Source organism: Hoplias malabaricus, chromosome 5 (assembly GCF_029633855.1).
Source record: "Hoplias malabaricus isolate fHopMal1 chromosome 5, fHopMal1.hap1, whole genome shotgun sequence".
NCBI classification, from domain to species: Eukaryota; Metazoa; Chordata; class Actinopteri; order Characiformes; family Erythrinidae; genus Hoplias; species Hoplias malabaricus.
In genome coordinates this window covers 5,362,156-5,373,874 of record NC_089804.1, presented here as the reverse complement: position 1 = coordinate 5,373,874, position 11,719 = coordinate 5,362,156, and the positions used below count along the sequence as shown (strand labels likewise).

Below are 11,719 nucleotides of genomic sequence, written 5' to 3'. Positions count from 1 at the left end.
ACACACCATTAAGAGAAACGTAGGAAAAGAACGAATGTAATGATAAAGTGTCCGACACTTTTCCTTGGATCATGACTGAAGTTTAAACCTTTTAAGGTCAATGTTTTAACAGTGAAACACATGACCTTTCTGTGTAAATACAGTGAGAAATCCATTTTTCCATCTGCTTTGTGACAGAGCCTGTTCATTAGGAATAAACAACAAAATACTTGTAGGAAAAAGTGGTTTAGTAACCTCACTTGCACTTCATCTCGAACGTCACAGTACTTTTCATAGATCTCTCTCTCTCTCTCTCTCTCTCTCTCTCTCTCTCTCTCTCTCTCTCTCTCTCTCTCTCTCTCTCTCTCTCTCTCCGTAGTGGAGGCTGTTGAGAAGAACCTGAGAATCATGGTTCAACAAAAAAAGAATGTCACCATGTAGTAGATCACAATGAGTTACTCTTCTGAGCTATTATTATGAGATGTTTATTCATAATTATCAGTAACTGTCTCGTTATTATGTGAAACGTAATCATTGTGAAATGCTAAAATATTTTTCTGACTTTTCCCGTGGCTATGTTAAGTGCCACAAATGAGCTTCTACAACATTGGGATTTGGAAACTTTCTTTCTTCCTTTTTTTTTCTTTAAGATGATGCTGAAAAGTTGCTAAATATGAAAACATGCCCTAAAATACTAAAATAGACACCCACACCCACACACACACACACAGACACACACAGACACACACACACAGACACACACAGACACACACAGACACACACACACACACACACACACACACACACAGACACACACACACACACACAGTGTGCTCTGCACACATTCTTACCCCCATTTCACTCTGTTCTTCGATGGTCAGGACCCCCAGAGAGCAGGTATGATGTGGTGATGGATCATTCTCAACGCTGCAGTGACAGGGTCGGGGTGGGTCTGGAGCCTATCCGGAATCACTGGACACAAGGCAGGAACACATCCTAGAAGGGGTGCCATTCCTTCACAGGGCGACACCCACTCACAGATTCACTCACACACTCACACCTACAGACACTTTTCAGTCTCCAATCCACCTACCAACGCGTGTTTTTGGAGCATGGGAGGAAACCGGAGCACCCGGAGGAAACCCACGCGGACACAGGGAGAACACACCACACTCCTCATAGACAGTCACCCGGAGGAAACCCACGCGGACACAGGGAGAACACACCACACTCCTCACAGACAGTCACCCGGAGGAAACCCATGCAGACACAGGGAGAACACACCACACTCCTCACAGACAGTCACCCGGAGGAAACCCACGCGGACACAGGGACAACACACCACACTCCTCACAGACAGTCACCCGGAGGAAACCCACGTAGACACAGGGAGAACACACCACACTCCTCACAGACAGTCACCCGGAGGAAACCCACGCGGACACAGGGACAACACACCACACTCCTCACAGATAGTCACCCGGAGGAAACCCACGCGGACACAGGGAGAACACACCACACTCCTCACAGACAGTCACCCGGAGAAAACCCACGCAGACACAGGGAAAACACACCACACTCCTCACAGATAGTCACCTGGAACAGAACTCGAACCCACAACCTCCAGATCCCTGGAGATGGAGCAACCTACTGCGCCACCTTGCTACCTATATTATATTACATTACATTATATTATATTATATTACATAATAATCAATGGGTCCTTTCACATTGGTTGAATATGTCACATGGTACCACTGTTTTCATGCGCAAGGAAAATGTACAGGGCTCTGTTCTTCTCTTTCTGGATCCTTCTCATCTAAACTTCAAAGCTGAAGCCACTGGAGCTATAATGTTAAGTGTAAAAACTAAATGTAATTTGATTCATTCACAAGAGGACCACCATTCAGCAACATGCTGCTGTTCCCAGGAACCATTTTCCGTCCCCTATTTTTTCATCTCTTTATTTAATCTGCATCAAACACAGTTACGTAATAACACAGTGAAGAGGTACGACTCCTTGTTACGTTTCCTGGGATTACCGCTTGGGTTTAAACCATTTCAAATAAGATTTTCAGCAGCATAACAGGCCTTTATGTGGGAAATACTGTGAGCAATCCATTTCTCTGTCTAGTCTGTGTGACGGAGCCTGTTAAAGACAGAGTAAACAACAAAATACCACCAAGAGCAACAGCAAGGCACAGTGACCTCACATACCCCACAGTACATTTTCTTCACTAAATGTACATTATGATTCTTGAGAACGAAACAGAGCTTTACACCATTATTTATTCATATATCAATGTATTATCCAACATGTGGTTTGGTTTATCTTTTTTATTTTTGCGTACTTGTACCAAATTGTACCCCGTACTCAACCCATGTGGCATTCCCACCAACTGTCGTTTCTGGGAAACTTTGTTACTGTTATTCAAAATTTTATGAGCAAACAAAATGGATTAAAAACAGTGTGTTAAAAATGCCGTCCTTTGGAAAGCATGGAAGAATTTTCCAGAAAGCATATAGAGCTCACTTTCAACAGGTTCAGGAAATTGGAAATTGGTGGATAGATGATGTTCCAAACATGAGATGAGGAAACACAGCACTGTGGTGACTCCATTAATGTGAATTTCATAGAAAGAAATCGGGAACGTAATAAATGGATATTAGACGTAATTAACGCTGTGTGCAAAACAAAATGCGTATTCATGAAGACATCGAAGAACTGGAGTAGCTCCGTGGGAAAAGATGTGGAACTTCTCAAGTTCATTTCAAAATAGAGCCCAGGGAGAATAAAAAACAGGTTTAAATGGTTCCCTCCCAATGTTAATTTCATGAGACCTGACTTTCAAAACCATCATGGTGTGCTCAGCCATGCTGCTGTTAAAAAATGAGTTCACTATGTGTTTATATACTGTACTATGAGATTCTAGCTGATGTGAAATCGTTGCTGTTTGTGTTTGTACATTAAACATGGAAGAAGCCCAAACACCCAGAGGAAACCCATGCAAGACACAGTGAAAACACACCAAACTCCCCACAGATGGGGGACTGCACACTGGACCATGAGGTCCTGACGCCCTGGACCCACAGCTGCCACCTTCCTGAAAGACTCACTAACATTAGACCCAAAGTATGGGGGAATGCAGAGCTATTTTTGGTGTGTGTGTGTGTATGTGTTTGTGTGTGTGTGTGTGTGTGTGTGTGTGTGTGTGTGTGTGTGCTGATTTGTCACTTCTTTTGTTTGTTTCACAAGAAAGTGCAGTTTTGTATGAATTACAATGTTTACAATTCATTCCAGTGGCGTCTGATGTGTTGGGAGTGGGGAAGCTTGGAAATAGTCTCATCTACAATAGGGGTATATTGTAGAAATGGTTTGGGAACCACTGCAATAAGCCAAAAAGAACATATTATGTAAGATATTATGTAAAACTAATGGCTACATGTCAAAGTTGAAGCTTCATGACACTCTTCCTGTTGTCCTTAGGACATTTAAATCCATTATTAAGAGTCACACTCCCAGTGATATCCTGCAGCGTGGAGATTGTTATCAACCACAAATGAATTAAAACAGGGCTAGGAACCCTCTAAGTCACACTCCCCGCATGTCTTTCTCACAAGCCTTTCCAATTATTTCCCCTCCCAGCATCACTGCTGCCACCCCATTCCTGGTCCTCTCTCACCAGCACGAGATCAGTCTTCAATGCTTTACAGCTCTGGAGTCTCAGTCTTCAGGACACGCTCCCCCCAACACACCCAAACTAACAAACAAATCAATAAATAACCCACAGTTTACAGCACATTAGCACTGCCAGACGTCCACAATGTAATTTCATAGCATGATCACGTGGTGGACCAATCATATAGGGCCTCATAAAAATCAAACACCTCCAAGCTATAAATGCCTTCAGAAAAAGAAGCCCTGTCACACTTTGCACTGAAACTCAGCTCTGGTGTGTTTCGACCTCCACCAGCAGAACTCAGGTAAGGCTCTTTCAGTATTAAATTAATACCAGGCTCATGAGCTGTGAGAAAAGAAAACTGCTAAAGATAAATAATGAATTATTTATTATAAGTATTTACATGATCACTAGTACCTTGTTTTCAAGTTTTGGTTTGTAGTGGCAGTCTCAGCAAAGTTTCACTGCAAGTTTGAATGCTCTGGTCAGATTTTAAATGTTTGTCTGCAACTGACCTGGAAAATAAATAAATAATATACTAAATAAGTGTTTTTCCCCTCCTTTTGATGCTTAATGTCACAAGGTGAGGTCAAAGCCTGTTTACTTGTGAAACTATTTCATATTTTTAACACAACAGCCTTAAATCGAACCTAAATGTGTTCATATGAAGCTGGAATATCCAGGTGATAATCACCCTAAGAAAATCTATTAGAGTTGTTTTCATTGAAAAAAAAACATGATCTTAATTAATAGATTTTTTGGTGGAACAACCCTCGACAAAACTAACTTATATTTCCTTTTAAAACCAGATAAATGTCTGATCCAGTAGAGTTTACACATAATCACACACGTCTAGACTGTGTTGTGTTCTCAAAGCTGTCAGGCGTTTCACATCATTCTGATGTAGACACAGTGCCTCGGGAAAGTAGAATCTCTCCCCACTGTTTAAAACGTATAAACACAGGACCGCGGGCGCCCCCTGGAGGAGGTATCACGTAGTGACTTGTTTCTGGGCTTCAGATCGCCTCTCGATGTAACAGAGCGCGAAAATATATTAATATCATTAAAGGAAAGCTAATTACTTTGTTTATTTTCAGAGCTGTAACTTTGACAACCCTGAAACATATTTCTCATTTAGTACATAGAACATGAGACTGGTGATCAATAAAATAACGAAAACAACCCACAGGCTTCAGGAAGCTTCTAGATTTATGGTTTTCTCCATACTTTAAGAAATTCCCAAATTAAAACATCAGATGTGTATTTTAAATCTTTCGAGAAGCAGACAGCGAACCACAGTTGCTCCCCTGAGGGCAAAGATGGCGGTTCATTAGGCATTATTCACAGCTTTTTCTGAGCTAAACACCGGTCGTTTGACAAAATGCCACATTTGAGCATGTTTCAGTCAGATTTACTGATTTTTCCCTCATTTTATAACAAGCCTACTCATTATTGTGTCTCTCACAGTTGTTTGTTATAATTGTATTAGTACATTTTTCCAGAATTAAAGTCTCAGTGTGCCCAGCTTTTAAAACAGTGGATCGATACACTCTCGCTGTCTGGGTCAGGCTAAACTGAAAATGTTCAATATATATAAAAAATGGAGTAAGTCTGTGTTTAAAAAAACTAAAGGACAATCTAGATGGTTTTAGGCTAAATTTATGTGGCCATCCTGAATTTACAGTATCCATCCTGCTACTTAGAGAGGCTGGGGGGAGGTCATTAACCCTCAGTTGTCTTGCCACACTCATGCAAAATTCTGTCATTAGTGTTAATTCTGTGGCAGTAGGTTTATTAAACTTGTGTGAGAACTCGTGATTACCATTGCTACTACCTCTATTAAATAATACAAATGTGTGTACATCAACATCAGTCCCCACTGACGTCCAAGAAAGCACAGCCTTATTCTGTTTGGGTGGGAGTCACAGATAACAGGGGTTATGATCTCAGAAACAAACTGTGAATTAGAGTCAAAGCAACTTCATGATCATGAGCTTCCAGTTTGGTCCTTCTGTCAGTCTGCTGAGTTTATCTCACCTTGTAGATGTTGGTTAATTGTTAACAATGAGAAATTATCTTTATTAGCTGTAAACTTTAATTGGTGATAAGGGTTTTTTTCCAGTCAGCAGGGAAATCATGGTGTTTCCTATCAGCATGCTATTGATTGCCACTGGCCAGTTCTTCACTGTGAAGGGAGTTCTGGTATGTCTGAGTGCTCTATTGCTGTTGAAATTGATGAAATACCTGAGTGATGATCGGCCCAAAAACATTGCTCCTGGTCCCTTTCCACTGCCGATTGTTGGGAACGTGCTGAGCCTCGACTTCCGCCGTCCTGTTGTGTCCTTTTCTAAGGTAAGTCTCCAACCTACAGTAGCTTCATTTACTAATTTATTATATAAAATATTTATTATATGAATATATTTTTTGCAGATGTATGAAAAGTACGGAGATGTGACCACATTTTACCTTGCAAAACAGACCTGTATTCTGCTCTCTGGCTATAAGAGCTTCAAGGAAGCCTTTGTGGAACAGGCAGACATCTTCGCTGACCGGGCGCACTTCCCTCTGAATGACAAATTGTCCAAAGGACTGGGTAAATACACTACAATGGCCAGGATTGACATGAGAATATGGAGTGGGAAATTAATACAATTGTCATAGTCAGAAACTGATTTTCAGCAGTTTGACTGAATAAACAACATTCAGTAATTCCTCAGCATAAAACAATTTCCTGAATTCAAGTTTATAAGAGCTTGTTGGTGGCGCCCTCCACTACACTCCACACAGCAGGAGTTTGATATCCAGCTCGGACTGGAACACCATGCTTTGCCAACATGAGTCTTTGGAAAAGACTTCCTACAGTGCTTTCAGGCCTGTAACATGATTAAAATTGTGTATGAGAACGTCTGTCAATTGCCATAAATGTAATAACTGATGAACAGAATTAGGGCTTAATAAGCTACAGTCAGGATGGTGAGAGCAGTTCTGGACCTCAGACACCTTTAGACCAACAAACTCTACAAAAAGTTTGTTGGGTCCATCACATCTTATAATGGAGGATTCTCATTGTTTGTTTTGTTTTTTATTTGGCTTACAGGTTTGATTTCCTCCAGTGGACATGCGTGGAACCAGCAGCGACGCTTTGCTCTTACTGTGCTCAAGCACTTTGGAGTCGGGAAGAAAACCCTGGAGGAATCCATTCTGCAGGAGAGCCGCTATCTCTGTGAAGCTATGCACACACAACGAGGTTTGCAGTCAACTTACTGTGCTGACTACTATACAAATTGCATCTAATTTGAAGTCAGTTTTACATGTTGCCTAAGATTGTAGCTGAAAATTTAGCTTATTTTCATTGGTAGATACTTCTGGTTCTTGTAAGTCTCATTGCTTGAAACAAGTCAAATGATCTGCCAGTGGGATAAAACGAAGTTTGTACACAAGAAAACAATTAGGGGACATATTACCAAAAAAATAATAAAAAAAAATTTACAAGTGTGTATCTAGTGCCCACCAACCCACAAAAAAAGAAAAAAATACCAAGTAAAGTCCGTCCTTTCAAACAAATACTATAACGCCTGCATTATCTCACCAGTCCAATAGGGGGCCATAGTACATCTCAAACAGAGGCACCAAAACAACACAATGCAGTACACAAATACAGAGGTGTTTATCCCGAGTGCAGTGTTCAGTAACAGGATGGTAATTGTCTTTTATAGCACTCTAGTAAATGAATTGGGTTTGTCTAGTTTCTATATTGGACTAAATGATTAGACCTTGGGAGAATGTAAATATAGTCTGGTGCTTACTATCTCTGACAGGTTTGCCCTTTGATCCTGACTGTGTCGTGACCAACGCAGTAGCCAATATAATCTGTAGCCTGGTGTTTGGACACCGCTTTGAGTATGATGACCACAATTTCCATCAAATCCTGCTCTTTTTAGATGATGTCGTCCAGCTGCCAGCAAATTTCTGGGGTCAGGTAAGAGGTCTAAGAAGACTTGCACAACAGCTGTTAGCTTATCAATCTTCTGCTGGTTTATGACTTGCTCTACACAAATGGATCGGACAAGCAATTAGCTAATTGTCATATCTAATTGCTTTATCAGTATGTTTTGTCACATTACCTTGACTCTACTGAATATAAAGATAAAAAGCTGCTCTTTCTGTCTGTGCAGCTGTACAACCAGCTCCCTGCCATCATGTCCTGGATGCCTGGTAAACACCAGAGGGCTTTCTCCAGCCTCTCCAAAATTAAACAATTCATCCAGGAGGAGATCCAGAGGCACAAGCAGGACAGACACACAGACAACCCCAGAGACTACATCGACTGCTACCTGGAGGAAATCCAGAAGGTGCTACTTGACATAATATACTCAATCATGTAGCATGTTAACAAATGGCACTTTTCTACTGCATGGAACCTACTTGACTCAGCTTGGCTCTTTTGTTTTTCCATTGGCCAAATTTGGTCCTGGTCTCTGAAACCAGGTACTTTTTCAGTCCCTGCTTGGTTATGGTTCCAACCAAGCCTAATAGGTACTAAATGGTGATGTGTAAACCCTGCACAGCTCTGATTGGCTGGAGAGCTGTTTTTATCCGACTCAGAACAGCAGCTCGTAACATTCCCTCAAGATGTTTTGAAGAGGTTGAAACTATACTTGGGTCGGTGGCCAACAAAAATCTCCAGTGAAAGCTAAACGTGCGACAAGGAAACCTGATCTGTGAGAACTGTGACCAGCTAAAAGTGAGCCGTGTCAAGCCCGATTTGAGACGATCCCACGCAGTGGCAAAGCACCAAAAGTGATTAAAGAATGCTTGATAGAAAAAGGTTGACTGGAGAGTGTGGCCCAAGCCCTTAAAGGCTTAATGGAGGTGGCTCACCAAAGAGAGAAACTATTTTACAGAGGTGGTGACAGGCCGTGTAATCTGTAATCATTTCCACTTTGGATTACATTCAGCACCCTGAAGTTTTATAACAAACCACCCAGAAAATATTTTACATTTTACCAATAAATTCATGAGAACTTTAGGGAAAGACAAGTAAATTAGATTTTTTTTGGGTGTGTGTTCCTGCAAAACGTTAACACACTTCATTTTCCAGTGTAAAGACAGCAAGGCTAAGTTCACTGAGGAGAACCTGGTGTACTGTGTAGTGGATCTGTTTGCAGCTGGAACCGAAACAACCTCCAACACACTTTTATGGAGCATGCTCTACATGGCCAAATATCCTGAAATGCAAGGTAGGACTGCAGTGCCTTTAACCATTGCTTAACCTTATAAAACTTGTTCATGTAATTTGTTCAATGACATCGAAACTCAGGATTGTATTAACTTACCGACGCAATCCACATAACGCTCCTCCATCTAACCATCTCTAAGATGAATTTCCAAATCAGACTAAACACTGAGTAATCCCTCTTAGAAAACCACTGGATAAAAAGAAATCACACTCTTTTTCTGGATTATAACTTAGGAAAAATATTATCTTAAACTGAACTAAACTCTAGCAGCACTGCTGTGTCTGATCCACTCGCACCAGCCAGCACACACTAATGCACCACCACCACCACATCAGTGTATGATCCATCACCCAAAAACATACCTACTCTGTGTTGTCCTGACTGTTGAAGAACAGGATAAAAGGGGGCTAGCAAAGTATGCAGAGCAACAGGTGGACTCCAGTATGTCAGTGTAGTAGTACAATATGCACCTGTGTGGTGGAGCAGAGAATGAATAATGGATGCAGTATCAGCTGATCAGTGCATACATTTTATATAAAGAAATGTGTTTTTTATTAAATATCACAACTCTTGTTGTTGACACCTACAGACAAGGTCCATGCTGAGATCGACCAGGTCATTGGACGAGTTCGACAGCCATCAATGACTGACCGGCCACATATGCCTTTCACTTATGCCGTCATCCACGAGGTCATGAGGGCTGCCAATGCTCTCAACATCACTCCTCCCAGAGTCGCCAGCAGGGACACCACAGTCGCTGGATATCTCATTCCTAAAGTGAGATAATTCATCTTAATCTGAGATAACACAGTCCCTGGATGTCTCATTCCTAACTAAGATTCTGAAACTGTGTGTGTGTGGGGGCGGGGGATGTTAAATGAAGAAGACACGTAGTCTTAGTGTAAAATGACAAATAATTGCATATTTCATTAATCAAGCTATGTTTCCCTGGATTGAGAAAAGCTATTGACTCAAAGGGAAGTGATAATCAGAGCCATTGCACAGTTCCTGAATTCTCATAAATGTATGAGCTACATGAATTTGTTACGCAGATTTGAGATGCTTCATCGCGACAAATGTTATATAGAGTTCACAGACAGGCACCATGTTACAGATTAGTGTTAGAAAGTTTTATTACTTGGTGGGGGGGGATTTCCCAGGTTTTCTGGAAATTCATGGAAAGTGGATGGAGCCTGAGAAATGTCCTTCTCCAATCCTCTGGAAATGACTTGCCACATATTGTTCCTTAGACATAAACATTGCTACCAATGTTAGAAATCAAACACATAGAGATGCTTTTAATAAAACTGTATTTATACATAAATATATGGATGTAAAATATACAATATATATAAATTATATATTTTTTTACTCAAAGTTTTTATACAATAAAACAATGTGTTTGGTAGTTTTAGTAATTTTATTGAAATGCTAAGTTATTGACATATCATTTTTGCATTTCTCAATATAAATATGAAAATATAATTTATTAGTTTTTACTGTGAATCATATTTATTTACTTTATACACAGTGCAAATGATACATTAATAAACCTATAGTCTGGATTATGGCAGACTATATTTGGAGATGCAATGTTTTTGTTTGACATCTTTTTAAGCTTTTCTTTCTCACCAATTGTAGGGGGTTACCGTGTTCCCCTTGCTGAGGCCCATCATGCAGGACAAGAATGAGTTCAGCACACCAGACCAGTTCAACCCTGGACACTTCCTAGATGAAAACGGCAGATTTCTGAAGAAAGAAAGTTTTATCCCCTTTTCCGTCGGTAAAGTTGAACCTTTTCATATGAAAATCAGCACTGGAAATATTTAATGTGCTCCATTCTCATGAAGGAAATAAACAAACAAACAAAGAATAACCAGATCTCATGTTTGGTTTACTGCCTTTATTTTAAGCAACATTTAAGTAGATTGTCCTGCCTCCTCACCTCAAGATGAACAGCGCAGATCATTATCATTTAAAGGAACAGACCCTGAGCCCATCTGCTCTAAATGGGGCCATATAGACAGGGTGAGAACGCTGTTGTGGACCGTGTGGTGTTTTGACCAAAGCATATCACACACATTTCATTAAGACCCCTGAACAGAATATGTCTCATGGTCAAAAGTCACCACTCTGCTTCTAAATTTTATTTGTAAATTATTAAAAGGACAATAAATTGCTAATATGTTTTTAGATGTTGAGGGAACAGTGTAAAATATTGCTTGGGTAAAATTTCCAATGGACTGTTTGTTGTGTTTTTGTGCAGGTAAACGCACCTGTCCAGGGGAACAGATGGCGTACATGGAGTTCTTCCTCTTCTTCACCTGCATGATGCAGAGCTTCAATTTTCTTGCCCCTGAGGGGCAGACTTTGGTGTTAGAGGGTACAGTACACATCACCTCAGCCCCCAAATCCTTCCAGATCTGTGCTATGCCCCGCTGAAGCTCAACTGAGGGACCGACGTTAGACACTTATTTCAATACAAACTAAATGAGGGGGAAAAAAAAAAAGTAAATAAAATTTTGCTGCATAAAGTGCCCCTACTTTTTGTGATGCCAAGGAAATGTGTTTCTGTCTATTTAGCCTACAGCAGCTTGGACACACCCCTGTGGTTGATGGTATGAGTGTATATATTTATATGAGTGTATATATATTTGTAATGAGATCACAACTTGATGGATGACTGGTAAAAGAAATTACAGCTTCATAATCATAATGATGCTTCACTAGAGAGTATATAGTCTCTGTTATTGCTACTCTGTTCTCAGCACTACAGAAACCACACTATGTAACTAGGAAACCACCCCCTCTCTTAATTTC

The 11,719-nt window shown here is 40.6% G+C and overlaps 1 protein-coding gene across 1 annotated transcript; it reads left to right on the top strand.

Moving 5' to 3' along the window:
- The first annotated feature begins 5,795 nt into the window (after window positions 1–5,795).
- On the top strand, window positions 5,796–11,341 carry LOC136697973 (cytochrome P450 2J4-like). The gene is made up of 9 exons (XM_066673341.1): window positions 5,796–6,011; window positions 6,090–6,252; window positions 6,757–6,906; window positions 7,478–7,638; window positions 7,835–8,011; window positions 8,761–8,899; window positions 9,489–9,676; window positions 10,541–10,682; window positions 11,166–11,341. Exons 1-9 carry the CDS (start codon window positions 5,796–5,798, stop codon window positions 11,339–11,341), a joined length of 1,512 nt encoding a protein of 503 aa, XP_066529438.1.
- Window positions 11,342–11,719: the final 378 nt, after the last annotated feature.

Coding starts and splice junctions, on each gene's coding strand:
- LOC136697973 (XM_066673341.1), top strand. CDS start 5,796: ATGGTGTTTCCTATCAGCATGCTATTGATTGCCACTGGCCAGTTCTTC. Junction 6,012..6,089: donor CTGTTGTGTCCTTTTCTAAG/GTAAGTCTCCAA, acceptor TATTTTTTGCAG/ATGTATGAAAAGTACGGAGA. Junction 8,900..9,488: donor CAAATATCCTGAAATGCAAG/GTAGGACTGCAG, acceptor TGACACCTACAG/ACAAGGTCCATGCTGAGATC.